The sequence below is a fragment of the Polistes canadensis genome, unplaced genomic scaffold (genome assembly GCF_001313835.1).
Source record: "Polistes canadensis isolate GaletaPanama2010 unplaced genomic scaffold, ASM131383v1 scaffold_33, whole genome shotgun sequence".
Taxonomy (NCBI): domain Eukaryota; kingdom Metazoa; phylum Arthropoda; class Insecta; order Hymenoptera; family Vespidae; genus Polistes; species Polistes canadensis.
In genome coordinates, this window is record NW_014569580.1 from 129,672 (window position 1) to 146,509 (window position 16,838).

Below are 16,838 nucleotides of genomic sequence, written 5' to 3' on the forward strand. Positions count from 1 at the left end.
AAAAAGACAAATACTGTATTCTTTAATAGTATTAAACCGTCATCGCGTTAAGTACCTACTATCACCCACTGGTGGTCAGGTTAGTAACTAAGATTAATCTCGTTAGACAAAAAGTGATCTTGTGAGCTTCTATGTAGATCTGTATTCTTTGGTTTTCTTTAGTGTGATATATTGTAACAGATAACGCGGATAGTATAAATGTCAATTTTGTTTATAAAGCCTACTTTCTTATTATTAAGTATATAGGATGCTTTTGTTATTTTTCATGCTTATGTATAGTATGTATATAATCGATCAACAATATACATAATATGGATCATACATATAAAAGTGAATAATAATAATCGTCTTTTATTTCTCTCATTAAATGTACTTTATTTTATCCGTCAAATTCACTTACTATACGTAAAATGATTTATATCGAAAATTTTCAAGTTGGTACTAATTCACTGATAATTTTTCAAACAATAACAACTTTGTGTTTGTATCACATGTTAGGTTAAGTTTGTAATCTATTTTATAAATCGATGATGTGAAAGTGTTAATAAAATAATATTTGTCGATAGTTTTGTGTACATTCGTATTAACAAAGTGTATTAATATGCGCAGTTATTCGTTTTTGTTAAAGCAAAAATTATATATAAAAGACGAAAATATAAAACAACAACAATTTTGCATATGTACGCTACTTTTATCGTAAAGATTATTTTCTATTTATGAAAATTTAATAATATTTTGTTAAAAAAAGATCTATTTAATCTATTAAAGATTTATAAGAAGTATAAGTAGAATATATTATGTAAGTAAAGAATAAAATATACTTTGTTTATAAGTACACAAATGATAAACATTTATACATATATTTATTTGTTAAAGAAAAATCAAATATCTTCTCACGATGTCGATCAACGTTGTTAAATTTACTAAATTAAGAACATCCACGAATTCTACATTTTGGGCTAAATTTTCTGAATTGAAGATAGATAAACTTCGATTGGATGAAAAATCACATATTAAATTATGGGGAAGTTATTCTCTCGATGTTCCAGACAGCGAAAATAATAATCCTTTATTATTGGACTATACCTCGTTTAATGAGTAAGCAAGAGTTTATTACAAATTTATATTTCACGCACATAATATTAATTTTTAATCATTTAATTTTTAGGAATATTGAATCGAATTCAATGAATAACTCAATAATATCTTACGGTTATATGGTTAATACAAATACGTATGAAGCGTTTAGAAAGATTAATCCGCAGAATTTTATAGATTCTATGGGAAAATGTATCATGGATGGTATTATATCTGGTGAAGCATTAATTGAGCCTTGGAAACTTTCCATATTTTTATTATTTTCTTATGCCGATTTGAAATCTTATAAGTTTCATTATTGGATAGCGCATCCTACTCCTTTGTCTTTGCCAGAAATGTACCATGAAAAAGTACCAAAGTCAATAAACGACATTTTTCCGGAAAACCAATTGGATAAATTGTATGAAAGTTTTCAACAATTAGATTACAAACAAAAGTCATTTTTTTCTGTTTTTCTCTTCAACAAAAAGAATATCGAAGTTAATACTTTAAGCAAAGGTATCAAATATATTAACGCGTGTGAAAGTACAGTTGGGGTAATATATGATTTATTTTACTTATTTTAAATAACATTTCTAATAGATTAATTTAGATATAAATATAGTAACTGATTATTTATGTGTATTTTAGATAGATCGTGAAGTATATTTCGCATTCTACGATCCATGCAAAAGTTCAGAACCCGGTTGGCAATTAAGAAATCTTTTATGTCTATTATTTTGGCATTGCTCCACACATTCTTTTACAAAGAGTATACAAATATTATCTCTGCGTAAAAATGATTTTAGAACAGCCGTTGTATATACTTTGAAATGCAAAGAGTATGCGGATCAAGAAAAAGTGAAAAAATCTATTTTCGATAGTCATTTAGTTGGATGGGAACAGAATGAAAATGGTAAAATGGGTCCTCGAATTATTGATTTATCTGAGAGTTTAAATCCGACTAAGTAAGTTCTACGAATGTCATTATTTTTAAATTCTATAATCTATAAATTATTATTATATATTAATTATAATATATAATATACAGGCTAGCAGAAAATGCAATTAATTTAAATTTAAAATTAATGAAATGGCGGCTTGTTCCTAATTTGGATTTAGAGAAGATCAGTAATCTCAAATGTTTATTGTTGGGTGCTGGAACATTAGGATGTGCAGTAGCCAGAGCACTCATTGGTTGGGGTATTACCAACATTACATTTGTGGATAAATCAACAGTTTCTCATAGTAATACTGTAAGACAAAGTCTTTACACTCATGAAGATGCTGTGAAAAGAAAATTCAAAGTAGATGCAGCTAAAGATGCTTTGCTTAAGATTCTTCCAACTATGGTAAACATTTTCAAATATATATTAAATATTTCTAGTAAATATATTTTTGTATTATCTTATGTTACTTGCACCTATATTCCATAGAATATACACAGTATTAACTTACAAATTCCGATGCCTGGACACGTAGTCGGACAAAGTATGTTGGACGCAACTAAAGAAGCTGTGGAAAAGTTAGAAAACGCCATTGCTGAAAACGATGTAGTATTTTTACTATTAGATTCGCGCGAAGCTAGATGGTTACCAACTTTACTATGCGCAGTAATGAAGAAAATAACTATTAACGCAGCTTTGGGTTTTGATTCTTATATGGTACAACGACATGGCGTAAGAAATTTGACGGATATTCCTGTATCCGCTATGACTACACCAAATCCTGATGGAAAGGATCTTGGATGTTATTTTTGCAATGACGTAACCCAACCGGGAAATGTAAATCTATTTCTTAGAAATAATATAATCATTAATTGGTAAATTATACAAAAATAATTGTAAATATTATTTTAGTCTCAAATAGATAGAACTCTTGATCTACAGTGTACAGTAAGTCGTCCAGGATTGTCTCAAATTGCTGCAGGCTTAGCAGTAGAATTAATGGTCGCGATAACTCAACATCCACAAGGGTTAGAGATATTTCATTATATTTTCTAATAAATTTACTAATACGCGTATTAATAAAAGTTTAATGTTTATACAATTTATAGTTTAGAAGCTAAGGCACTGGTAGCTGAAAATAAAAACAACGTCAATTCAAATTTCAAAGATAAAACATTAGAAGGATTACTTGGAGCTATACCGCATACAATAAGAGGATCTATTTGGACATTTGAATCCTTTTTGACTGTTACCCATAGATTTTCTTCTTGCACTGCTTGTTCCCTACCATTGATGTTGGAATACAAAAAACGTGGCATCCAATTTATACTCGATGCTTGCAATATACCGAATTATTTGGAAAAATTATGCGGTCTGGAAGAACTTTTGAAAGATTCAGATTTAGATAAGGTAAAGAGAGATGCAATAATATAACAAAAAGAAATAAAAAGTAATTTTTATTGTAACATTTTGTATCTTTTTTAGCTTTGTAGCTTTCTAGATGATTCTAGCGAAGACGAAGAACAATTCAGATTGATGTCAATTTGAATTAATTGCTCTCATGTATCTTTCTTTTTATTCTAATTTTATTGTACATCTTACTATACATTTGTATATTTTTTCTAATCGAACACTTAAGTAGATGATTAATAGGGCATTTAAATATTTATTAATCTACTTATGTACTTTATATACTTGTGATATATTATATAACGTGAATATAAATATTGTCTGTCTCAATCGAATGATAAATAAACGTATTGTTTATGTATAAACAAATGAAATTAAGAAACAAATAACATAAGCATTCATTATTAAAAAAATTGTTTAATTTGAAAAAAGGAAAAAATATCAACATTGACATATGTAACGCAGTTAAAATTAAAGTACGTGCATACAAATCGATTCGTTATCACTATCTGTGGAAAGTATCTTATTGTTAGTGTCTTTCGCGTACATCAGCATTGCCTAAATTGTCTTAGTCTGCTGGCCATTTTTTCTTTTGCAAATGTTTTAGGGTCATTATCAACAATTTTTCAAACGAATTTATTTCTTTGACAGAAAAAATAATTTTTTTTTATATTTTCGCGTCTTAAAATTTACAATTAATCGCAAAAGCATTCACGTTGTTAAAAAATATCTTTTCCCTAATGTGTTCCCAAAGAATCAACAAATGATAGATCGTTTAAACGAGTCTATGTATTTATTTATAAGAAAAATTTGATTTTTCATACTTTGGTATTAAAAAACGTAACCATTAGATAAATAACAATTGTTTAAAAAATTGTATTGGATAGTACTGGCGCATACTATTACGTATATAGTTGAAAATTTTGCCAGTAGAGCGCACTAATGCATTTCGAATGCCATGCATTCCAGCGTAATGTTGAGTACTGGTGGGGGTAGCGAGTCTACCTCTCGTGTCAAACGGGTTGGACTTCGTGTGTCCGCCCGCATACCATTAGATTTCCATCCTTTTCAATGAAAATACATGTGCATGGTGTTATCGCTAAGTGAAAATTAGTTCCTCTAGATGGTTTTACCATACTTAATTATCTAAACGTCATTTCAATATTTTTGGGTAAGTGACATTATTTTGATCACTCAAATAATATTAAATAAGCCAACTTTACGAGGAAGGAATGCGTGTCTTGCTTTTTTATGGCACGCCACACCGCATTCCTCTTTTGATTCCCGCGAACGCATCGTAACTGTGAGAAGGATTACTTTTTGTTTTAAATCCTTTAACAAATAATTAGATTCATTCTCATCGACATCGAATAACAAAATTCAAAATTCATTTACCAATTCAATGGGTGATCAACGCATTTCGAATAAATATTGTAATTATCTACCATTCGATCGTTGCAATTTTAATTCTTACTTACCGCGATAGGTAGAACGCGATGTTCGATAATCGTTTGCAACGATCGGTGTATCGCGATAACTGAATAGACGCGCATTTTAACGACGAATCTAAGAAAAATATCATCATTTTCGATCAATTTTTTTTTATGACAAATATCAAATTACAAATAATATTCGCAAAAAATATTTTAAATATTTTCTGCAATTACAAAGATACACACAATTATATTACCAAATACAAAGTACAATTCCTTTGTTGTGTTTTACAATTATTGGAGATTATCTAAGAACAATCAATGAGCCAAAGTTGAAGAAATTTGAAAAAGAGCGTGGCGTTTGGTACCAATATTAAAATAAATATTATAGAAAACAGAAAAGAAAAACAACATTTCAATGGGGTTTTTAAGGGAGCGAGGAGGATTATAAAGGAAGGAATTTATGATGAGATTATAGAAAAAGGGTAAACTAACGTAAGTGTCTAAGTTAATAATCACGATGAGAGTCGTCGATACTCTGAGGAAGTGGAGAAGGTGGAGGAGTTGGTGGTGGGACAGGGGGGAGGAGAAATAGGAACACGGTGTCGGCGAATTGGTGGAAGATTGGTGGGGGCTCTGAGGGGGTACTAGTAGGGTGACCAGCGGGGGGTCGACGGGAGCGAAGCGCGTGCGGGGGTGGGAGGAAGGGAGGGGGATCTGAAGAGACGGGCCTCTCTCGATGGCGAGAGTCCGCATTCCACAGACAATGTCACGTTTTTTAATCCCCGTTTGACTTTATTCGCGTCATCTTCGACTCTCGAGAAGAGAATCATAATAAAAACTTCATTTTCTATTTGATTTTCTTAGTAAAGAGCAGAATTGACCATTTGCGCGAACAAAGGAGTTAAGGGTCAGCTTAGAACGAATTGCCAAAAGGTAGAGCGTGCTAAGGTCAACTGCAATTCTTTTTAAGAGGCGCGCCACAATTTTCGCGTCTTCCTTGAGAAGAGAAAGAGGAAGAGAAAGCAGTGGGGTGGGGACAGGGGTGGCGAAGAGCGGAAGCAATAAAAAAAGAAGAAAAAAGAAAGCTAGAGGAGAAAGAAGATATATTTCGTTCGACGATTGCTGCAAGGAAAAGTGAAAAATTATCGAAAGCGATATGTCGGCCCTCGAAAGTGCATTGGATGTCCTATCTAGAGCAGCTACGATGGTACAAGGTCAGTTGACAATTATTTCGATGTATCATTTAATTTTAGAATTTATTAATAGTAGTTTTAGTATTTTTCTCATTTAATCTAACAATTTAGTAGTTGATTTTTATGCGCAATATCCCTCTTCTTCGTGTTTCTTACGTCTATTATTTAAATCATTTATTTATTTATTATTTTTTTTTCTTCCTGCCTCGATTCTCTTTCTTCTTATCATTTTTTTTGTTTTATTTTAATTTATGTATCTATTTACCTAATTTTTGTTTTAATATCCATTGGACAATGACTCATATATTGCAAGATAATTTGAATTTAAAAAATTCGCGGCCAGCCGATTGTGGCGCTATCTGAGGAAATAGCGTGGTACGACTGTTGAATGCAATTTTGCTTATATTTAGGCGTCGCGCACGTCGGCGCGCACGTCGGCGCGCACGTCGGCGCGTTTTCGCGCTTCAACGCCAGCGATTATGAATGACTACGTGTGTATATAATAATTCCGATGATAACAAGGGGAAAGATTTAACAATGCATAAATTCTCCCACGCACAATATATACGTACTAGTAGCGTCTATTTTTTGACGAACAATAATTTTGCTTCTTTCGTCGATAATTTGCTTCCTATTTTTTCGAACTAATATTTAGATCTTTTGTTTTTATTATTATTACTATTATTTTCACTTTGTATTAGCGCGTGCGATTTAAATCATGAATTGAATTCAATACGTATCTTCCAATGAGGGATAAAAAGAATAATCATGTAGTCGAAATATTGAATGAAGGGCTGATCGAGATAAGCGTTTATGGAAAATATTGATATTTAATGTTAGAGAATGGGACAGGGAAAGAAAAAAAAAGGAAAGAGAGAAAGACATCATTTAGATTTATTATTATACGTGAGCACATAAAAGTAGCACAACAGAAGAGAGAATTGTCCGTGTTCCTTTCGAAGAAAAGACATATATACATGTATTGTATGAATATGCATGTATTGTAACGAGAACACATGCAACTATGATTAATTCCTGATATTATTCTTATATGCATATGTATCGTTTAACGTAAGAATACGAATCGTTTAAGAATTCATTACGCGTGATTTAGTAATATCTAATTAAAATGAAATTCTTTTTCCATGAGAACAATAAATGTGTTCCGTTTGTTTGAAAGTGTAATAAATCTTTTGTTTACTTATTTGCAGGTTAATGCCTGCTAACATATACCTTTCTACATCATCGTATACTTCCTTTGAATATGTTATATTTTGTTGACTATACGGAAATATTTCATAAACGTTTGTCCGTTATGATTCGTCTATTTCATTGATATTTCGTTCAAGGTGATTATTCTTTTTCTTTCAGAAGAAGAAGAAGAAGAGAGTCGTGAGAATGGATAACTCCACTAGACAGACGATGAATCGATCGCAGCTTTATCGAGGCATTAATCTGTGCCAACGACAGCCATATAGTCATGCGGGTTGTCTTGCTAAATGATAAACAACCACTACTGTCTGACTTGAGAGAAGATATTTATTTTTGTAAGTAAATCGCATGACTTCCGCCAATGTTCATCCTAAACGTTTGCATTTATCGAGTAAAATAATAGACGATTATCAATTTATCGTCTTCCTCTTTGTTGATTATTAAGAAATTATCAATTTTTTGTTTTATTTTTTTTAACGACAGATAAAAAAAAAATAGAGCAAGTAGAGATGCACAAGAATTGCATCGGAAATGTATTTTTATTCTATATCAATTTTATATCACGACACACGTGGTACTTTGAAAGTTCGGATTCTGCGGTCTGACGTGGTAGACCCAGCCTTTGTCAGATGAAACGTGCGAATAAATCATTAAGAAATCGCAGGGGAAGCATTTACGAGACCGCATATCGCTTTAGAAAAGACCTTTCAATAAAAACAAAGATTTACCGCGATTATTCGTATACTTTTACTCGACATTTAACATAACCGACGTAGTATGATATCGTAGTATGACATAGATCTTTATCATTCACTAAATCTCACGCTATTAAACTTGAAATCTTTCGACGGGAAATACTTTTTTATTTAATATTGTAGGATTTCAGGTTGGATTTGAAGAAACTAACCCGATGTGGAATATAATTCAATCCCAGAATATAAAGAATTCAATATTATTTAACAGAAAATTGTGCTGCAATGAATGTCATATTTTGGCACATTGCGGTCGTTCAAATTGGACAGCGAACTGTAGCTTCACATCCAACACTTCTTCCTTCCTTTTTAGCTTTTTCCGTTCACAAATGCTGGTCCTTTGGCTGTAAACCTGTTTGCTTGTCTTTCTTGACGATCCTCTCACGGCTATTAGGCCGTTTCCTGTCTCCTCTTGAGAAGCAAACTCGTTTTCTCATACCCCCACTTACATTTTATCGGTCAAAAGGACCATACCGATTTTCCATTTTTTATTGTTTGCTAAAAATACTTTCGATCGCATGTTCATGCATTTGTCAAGCGTAAGTCAAATTCAATCGTTCATGCATTGAAAAGAAGAGGATCGATAAATAATTTTTGTTTTTAAAAACCAAATAAAAAGAACGAATCTTATAAATGGCAGTTTCTTTTACAGATATTAACAAGTTTTTGAATTAATATAAAATAGAAACCCTCTTTTTAGTCAACCCTTAACAATCTATTATTATTGTTCCCCGAAAAATTTCCTATGAAAAAATAATGTAAAATATTAATGAATGTAGAATTTTTAAATTTTTGTTATACTTTATGTAATAAATATTTATTAACTTTCCTTACAAAGTAAAGGAAACCTGAAAGTAAATATATGTACACAAGACTATATATATATATATAATTAATTAAAGATATAATTAGATAGAATGGTAAGTGTTCTATAGTCTGTTAAATATACAACTCACAATCGTTTCTTTTCTTATCTTTTAAATTACCGTGGTACTTCTTTACGAGACGTTCTTAGCTTAACTTCTTAGCGTATCTTCTTAACATAACTTCTTAGCATAACTCATCGTCCTTTCGTTACGCATATATAGATGTCATCCCTTCCTCCTATCGCCTATCATCCCTTTCCTTCTGACGTATTTTACCTTAAACTACCCTTTCGTGTGTGTTTGAAATAGCTTAATAAACTTGAAAGAGCTATTCTAAAAATAGAATATGTTTAGAAAAACGTGTTTACCTTAGTTTAGAAACATCTATTCACATTTATTTACATAAAAAACGCCTTTATCCTATTCTAGAAAAACCTATTTAAATTTAACTACAAGAAAAATATTAACGTACATATACGTTATATATAATGATAATGATCGTTCTCGAATATTCGTATCATAATCGTTTCTTATGACTTACTTCGCGCCTTCACTTATGAATTTTGTCCAATTCCACACATATTAATAACGAAATTCTTTCGATTTATAGAAGGTGGACCAAAGTCAATAGATTTGCATCGTAGGCAAAGTAGTACGAGGCGTAAAGAACGTCGAATGGATCCTATTCAAAATGAAGCACTAGACATGTCTACAAATAAAACCGTCACTACGACGTACCTCAGACCCAGTGTAATCATATCTTCTACGTCGCAGCCTGGTAAGAAATCATCATATTTAAATATAATTATTATTATTAATAAATCATATTTAAAAAAACAAAAGCAAAACAAAAAATAAGCAGAAAAAAGTTTATTTTTAATACAAAATAAAAAACAGTTCATTTCATATTTCGTTTCTCATCTTGAAAAGTTGGCGAACTTTTGTTCGAAATATTTTTTATTATTATAGGATACTAAACCGACGTAACGTTAAATAATTCATATAATTTTGTATCGTTAATCGTTTTAGATCGAATGGAGAATAACTCTTGGACTACTCTTTCGTCTTTGTAACGAGTTTCTAAAGTTTTATTGTATTTCCTTAGGGTGAAAACGTTATGGCTCGGCTGAGTATACTCTGTTAGATTGGATGAAACGCATTAAAGCGTAATGCAGATGTCGATTACGCGATGAATAGAAATACGATTGTAGGATTTGACGTGGACAAAGAAAAATTGTGAACTATTTTTATTATAAAAATAGAAATTAATTATTGATATTTATGAGAACGTTCATTTTTTGGATACTTCCGCGACAAGATTCAATCAAATTTGGTTATAAGAAATGAACAAAACTTTCAACTATCTTTTTCCTTTTCTTTCTTTTTTTTCGTTTATAGTAAGGACAAATGATTGGGATACGATAAGTAGGTCTGAGTCATCATCCTCAAATGACACCGGTAACGCCAGGAAAACGTGCAGCATTTATGATTCTGCGATAGACGAACACTTTAAAAGATCCTTAGGTGCAGAAAAATACGCGGCAGTTTTTCATGCCACCGGTGCTGACAAAGAAATTGGTTTAAGTGGTGAGTTCAAATGATATTTTTCTATTTCATATCGTCGTCTCTCCCCCTCTCCCCTGTTTGTTGTTGATTATCAAATTACACGTTGTTCCTTGTTTTTTTTTTTTTTTTCATCTTATTTTTTACAGTCGACGATCACTTCGCAAAATCGTTGGGTGATAAATGGACGACGTTGAAGGAGCCAGTGAATGGAAGAAGTTCTTCTAATCACGTATCAGTTCCCGCGGGAGACATCAATTCCTTTCCTTCCTTCCACTGTTGCTCTTCTTGCGTTTTCCCCGAGAAAGTTGGGCCACCTTAATGGAACTTCTTTTTGCTTTTGACTGGTTACACGGATATGGGTAGAAATGTTTTATGCGTTTACCCGTACGCTAAATATTTTAGAGAATGATTTTTTATCATTATAATAGTGTATATAGTAGAATATTTTCGTAGCTCGCGCCATTTGTTGGAGTTATTATTATTATTTTCATTGTTAACGTTCGTGCGAAAGTAAAAAGAAAGAATGACGAAAAAGAAAAAAGAAAATATTTATTAAACTTGTCGATGGAACGACTTGTACGTGTATTTATGTAAATAATTGCATATATTGCGCACGCGCTTAGTATGTATCACAAAAAAAAAAATATATATATATATATATATATGTTATACGTAAATTGTGTATGTGTGTATAGATGTATATACACGCACAGAAAGATAGTTAAGAACACGTGCACACACATTAACAAGCACACAGTATACAATTAAATTTTTCTTAACGAAAAAAAGAAAATACATGGATGTGTTGACAAATTTTGAGTCTAACACGGAAACCATTTTTTTCCTCGATCAAACTTGCTTCTTTTTTTTCTTTTAAATAAAAGTTTGTTTTTTCTCGGTGAGACTCAAAATTGTTCAACTTATCCTCGTAGCATACAAAAAGAGCACTGCACAATTAAACGTACAAAATACTCTACGTTTTACCCGTCATTTTAAATGCAATCTAGAATATACAAAGAAATGATTTTTTTATAATCTAGTGGGTATTTGTTTAAACATTACAATCACTATCTCGATACAAAACGATGTTTTTTTTTTTAATGAAACGAATGACGAAGGTTGTAGGTTTCTTCGCGATTCTTACGAATCTCGTCGATATCTTAGAAGGACGTTGAAGGTGTAGATTATTTCAAAGGAAAAGTACTGATTTCAAATGGTGCTAGGAAGTAGAATTGAAACCCCAGCACACATAGAAGTCAGTGCTTTTACCTTTTTATTTTTGACCATTTATAGGACGTTATAATCTTCCTCATAAAGGCATAGTTTTTGCATATAGAAATAACAAACAGTCATTTTTAACGAGACAACACACGTTTCACTAATTCCCCCTATCTTTTCGTCGGGTTACACAAGAATAAATAAACGAACAAACAAACAAATATTTATTTGAGTAGCTTCCATATATTTACGCGTGTATTAACGCGAATTATTTAAAATGACTATAAAAAGCTGTCAAAGTAATATACATCGTATCATATCGCGTACTCGCGTTCGTTGCTTTTCAAATAAAATCTTTAAGCACGATATGTACAATATTTTCAAATGTTACTTTGTACGAGCAAACGCGTATCAATAGATTTATTTGTAATGATTTTATTCGATCAAGTTAAAAAGCCAAATTAAAAATAATTCGAATATTAAAAAAAAAAAACAGTCGTACACATTAACATCAAAGAAGATCAGAATCGAGACAGATCCGGCGCTTACATCGACCACACTGCAACCTTAGAAATTCTTAGCGAAAAGATCAAAGGGCATCTAAGCGATCGATAAACTTAATCGAATCCCCGAAAAAAAGAAAAAGAAAGGAAACAACGCGTAGAGAATCAAAGACAAGTATAAGAAGTCTCCTTGTGAGATAAACAAATGAAATAATAATATTACACATCGAGGAAGAGAAGCAGCCCGCAGCTTGGCACAAGCCGTGATCTTGCTCGCGGATTGATATACCAATGATTTTCATTTAATTTGAATCCCCGTTTCAGCTTGGTACATACATGCATAAACAACGTTACACGATTGACAAATGAGTCTTCACTACGTGAGTACGTACCGTAGTCCAATGGTGCATGATATTCGAACTTGGAATCGAAGGGAGAGGATGATGCAACCGCGAGAAAAAATGCGAGGGACGTTTTTAGGGGATGTCGGAGAATGAATCTGTTGCTTTACTATTTTCGTCTTTTTTTCGGAGCTTTTTTGTCTTTTTTCTTTGCGCGAAGAGATATAACCGAATGAGCGGAAGAAGAACGACGGAAAGAGAGGTACTTGGGATTTACGTATCGTCGGTGGGCCCAAACTAACGAGCCAGACTGTCTCAGGAGCGCTCGGATGGCTTCCTATATGCAGGCAGCCTGTTCACTTGCCGTAAAGCAAAATGGTAACTTAATATTAGACTTGAATATAAGTACGGTAATCCCACACCAGAGTCCAAAGTAAGTCTACACCTACCCCGCCCCCTATACGCGTCTCCTCGTTCTGCCATCTCTGTTCTCCTCCGCGTCCCCCTTGGACACGAACGCCCTGGAGCGTAATAATGTAGCAGGACACTAGATATGTCTCTGCTCTCTTTCTCTCTTTTTCTTTTTCTTTTTCTTTATTTACCTCTTCTTAACGCTAGGTGCAAATTCCGTTTGCCACAACGAAAAGAAAAATTAAGGAAACAAAAATCTGCCGGTGCTAGATTTAATACCATCGATAACACATTATTACCTTTAGGAAGGTAGAAAAACAAGCAGAAATATAATAACAACGCGTAGGGATGAGCGAACTTCGCGTCGTTTCGTATGTTTCACACTTACAATACTAATTTGTCTTTTGCGACATCGCCTGTATATATGTATATATATACACACGCGGATACATATTGATATACATATATATATATATACGCGTATATGTACGACGAGATGCGCAAAGCGAAACCACCTGTTATTGCGTTTCTCCTTTCCTGCCCGCTTTTCCATCGACTCTTTTTCACTGTTTCTGCGAAGAAACTTACACGGTAATTAGAGAACGCTAGATTTAAACTATTTTTCTTTTTTTTTTCTTTTGTTTTTTTCTTATTACAAAATGAAAACAATTCCTCTCGATGACGCTCAAACACAAGGACGTTTCGCGTATCTTCGAAGATATTATCTTCCTTCCTTCCTCCCTCTTTTCCTTCCTCCCTTTTTTCCTTCTTCCGAAATATATTATTGTTGTGTGTGGATTAAAATTAAGCGTATGCTTCCCCGAGTGGTTATTATTCGAGCAGAAGCTCGGCCATCAGCATCAAACTATTATTACTTACGTATAGGCACCGATATTACCGTTTGTTCGTGTTTTAAGTCTCAGGCGTATCTTGTTTCGGAGTCAGACCCAGCCGACCGCAACTTGGCATCGTTTTCTCATTTTATTATCTTGCATTACGCGTCGTCGCGATGTTAGGTGCAAATTAATCGAAAAAATTTTGGATATCAAGAAAAGGGCACGAAAAATATGAGATGAAATCGCGACAGGAGAAAAGGAAACACAAGTGTTTGGAAAGTTAAGTAAAAATATTGTTTAACCCCGATGAGAGATTAGAAAAAAAAAAATAATTGTCTAGATTGATCGATAATATAAATAGTATTTAAGAAAGGAACGATATCTCGCCGTTGAATGGAGATCGCAAAAAGAAATGACGGCGGCGCACGTTGCTCGCCTCGCATCGAAATCCCTAAAGTACTCGGTGGTAACGCGAAGAAGCTCCCGAACTTTAATGCGTCGTATTCAGAAGAGAGGGTCTCTGCCAGATGCGAATCGATTTGTTACAAGAGACGACACGTGCCTTTTCGAACGATCGATTTTTCCTCCTGCTAGACGAAGATGCTCGACTATATCGTAGCTTTCTCGCTTCCTCGTTCGTCGTGAGCCCAAGCGTTTCTCAAATTTAAGTTGAATTCTATTATATTCTAATTCTATTAGAAAATGAGAAATTAGAAGACGCGTTTGCAATAAATAAGATATGCGTACATAAATATATATATATATATCCTTAAGAGAGTTTCTTCAGTTGAGGGAATATTCCAATTGGGATTAGATCGTAGAGATAGATAATCACAGTTGATAATAGATTTTGTTAGGGGTAAACTCGTTATATCCGTGATCGTTCGCGGATGCGCGCGTCTACTCGTCCGATATATTCGAATTCGCGGGAGGCGTTGGCGCGCGCGGGGTTATTTGCGTGTTTGGTTCTTGCTTTGGGTTTTCAGTTCGCGTCTTTAGCTCGCGCGCGTCCTGACGCTTCCGATTGAACGATGAGAAGGAGAGAGGTTTCGTAGCGTCGAGCTTATAACGCTGTGGGACTTCGGACACGACTGATCGAGTGACCGAGGGGGTAGCATCGTAGGAATACCCCTCTTCGTATCCTTGTGTGTTTCTCTTCTCTCTGTATAGAATTACGGTTCGAGGCGAGCGCGCTTATTCCATCCCCACCATTCACCCTTCCTGTACAAACGCACAGAGGATGAGGGAAAAGAGACTCTCTAGTTCCTACTCTTTCTCTCTCTTTACACCCTACATCCTACCCTTCTTTCCCCCTCCCTTCTTTCTTTTCCATAGTATACTACACGCGTAAAGAAAATGCGCTCGCACGAACGAACGCACGCACGCATCCAACTAACCAACCACCAACCAACCAAGCACGCATTCATCCACGCACACATTTGTTTTCTCTCCCCCTCTCTCTATCTAGAGCTTCCCCTTCTCCCCACGTAAGAACCCTACCAAACCCTCCACCTCCTTCCAGTGACTCCTCGCGTGCGTGAATCATGCATATCGATTTTGTTTCGTTGGTACGCCACGTTCGGCATTCGCATACACACACGAACACACGTAGGTTTAACGTCTCTTGGTGTGTACCACTACGTCCTCCATCCGTTCCCTTCTCCTCTTCGCTCTTCTCTACGCTTTCTTCTCATCTTTTCTCTTCTTTTCTCCCTCTTTCTCTCTCTCTCTCTCTCTCTCTCTCTCTTTCTTTCTTTCTTTCTTTCTTTACTCTCATTTCCTCTTCTGATTCTGCAAAGCCCCGGGGTCCGCGCGTTTTCGACCCCCTCTAGCAAGCTATGCGCGCACGGTGAACGTGCCTACGATGAAGCAGCATACTATTCTTTTTTTCGACAATGCTCCCCATTCCTTTCTCTCTCTCTCTTCGTCTAACCCCTCAACCTCCTGCACCCCGTCCGTCCTTGTGCTCCCCATCCATCGAACGTACCCCTCGAATCCTAGCTCCACTGCCCCTTTTATTCTACTACCCGGACAAGATGTCCCCGCGTGAAACGGAACGTGGTTGAGAGCAGAGATTCTCCCGAATAAGACACCGAGGGAGGAGGATCGAAAGAAGAATGATCAAACGTACGGGGGTGATATAAAGAAAAGACGAATTTCCAAATGATAAAAAAAAAAAGAAAGAAAAAAATCAGTTCGCAAACACAATAGCGTTTTATTCATATTATTTGAAATTAATTTACGTGATTTCAAGAACGATGCATTCGAAAACGTGGTAATATAATTTGAATAGATGTAAATAATTATTAATATTTGTAAAAAAGCTAAGAGTTCGTCCATCGGTTTCTTGACTCATTCGATTTCATATGGACCATTCGTACTACATGCACGTATGTGTATATGTATGCATGTATTAGAAGCGTTTCACGACGTCCCTTTCAGCCCTTCGTCATCATATGAACAGAACTGCTGCAGTACTCTACGGTTTACTACTACTGAACTTCGTAATGAACTTCTTTTGTCTTTGTTCACCCTCTCTTTCTCCTTTTGTCCTTTTTATCCCTCTTTCACGCGCTTTCCCCTCTCCTCTACCGACTACTTTACTCATCGACTACCATATCCATTCATTCCTCACTTTCCAACCAAACCAAAACCTTCTCCTTCCATTTCGTTACACTTTTACCTTTATTCTTATCCCCTTTCTTTTCTTTTGTAAATTTAATTATTCGATAGTTTAGACGTAAATGTTCGTAGAATTGTTTAAAAATTAAGATACAAATACGATTAAAGAAAACATTTTCGATTCAATGCTATAACAATGAAGGTCACGTAGTTCATTTTGTATTACTTTCGTTTCTTTTTGTTAATAGAATTAGAATAAAATTATATGTGTAGTGAAAAGAGAGAGAGAGAGAGAGAGAGGTATCGTGTTGGTAATCTTGTGAAAATATCGTTTTATCGACGCAACATTAAAAGGTGAAGATTATTAATAATATATTAATAAAGTAAATTATAGCAATAAAATATTAGAGACCCACACAAATATATTCTTTTCTATCACGACAAATTT

At 34.1% G+C, this 16,838-nt stretch overlaps 2 protein-coding genes across 2 annotated transcripts; both read left to right on the plus strand.

The window, feature by feature from the left end:
• The first annotated feature begins 554 nt into the window (after positions 1–554).
• On the plus strand, positions 555–3,925 carry LOC106784320 (ubiquitin-like modifier-activating enzyme atg7). The gene is made up of 9 exons (XM_014743720.1): positions 555–799; positions 877–1,098; positions 1,169–1,634; positions 1,729–2,045; positions 2,129–2,429; positions 2,514–2,861; positions 2,937–3,052; positions 3,134–3,434; positions 3,510–3,925. Exons 2-9 carry the CDS (start codon positions 899–901, stop codon positions 3,570–3,572), a joined length of 2,112 nt encoding a protein of 703 aa, XP_014599206.1. The 5' UTR covers positions 555–799; positions 877–898; the 3' UTR covers positions 3,573–3,925.
• Positions 3,926–4,417: 492 nt separating this feature from the next.
• On the plus strand, positions 4,418–11,103 carry LOC106784360. The gene is made up of 5 exons (XM_014743805.1): positions 4,418–4,605; positions 5,735–6,084; positions 9,504–9,671; positions 10,292–10,480; positions 10,606–11,103. The coding sequence occupies exons 2-5, from the start codon at positions 6,027–6,029 to the stop codon at positions 10,776–10,778; spliced, it is 588 nt and encodes a 195-aa protein (XP_014599291.1). The 5' UTR covers positions 4,418–4,605; positions 5,735–6,026; the 3' UTR covers positions 10,779–11,103.
• Positions 11,104–16,838: the final 5,735 nt, after the last annotated feature.

Bases quoted from the DNA above. Each gene is read 5' to 3' on its own strand.
- LOC106784320 (XM_014743720.1), top strand. From the start codon at position 899: ATGTCGATCAACGTTGTTAAATTTACTAAATTAAGAACATCCACGAAT. The intron at 1,099-1,168 runs GTAAGCAAGAGT...TTTAATTTTTAG, and splicing joins GACTATACCTCGTTTAATGA to GAATATTGAATCGAATTCAA. The intron at 3,053-3,133 runs GTTAGAGATATT...TACAATTTATAG, and splicing joins ATAACTCAACATCCACAAGG to TTTAGAAGCTAAGGCACTGG.
- LOC106784360 (XM_014743805.1), top strand. From the start codon at position 6,027: ATGTCGGCCCTCGAAAGTGCATTGGATGTCCTATCTAGAGCAGCTACG. The intron at 9,672-10,291 runs GTAAGAAATCAT...TTTCGTTTATAG, and splicing joins ATCTTCTACGTCGCAGCCTG to TAAGGACAAATGATTGGGAT. The intron at 10,481-10,605 runs GTGAGTTCAAAT...TATTTTTTACAG, and splicing joins CAAAGAAATTGGTTTAAGTG to TCGACGATCACTTCGCAAAA.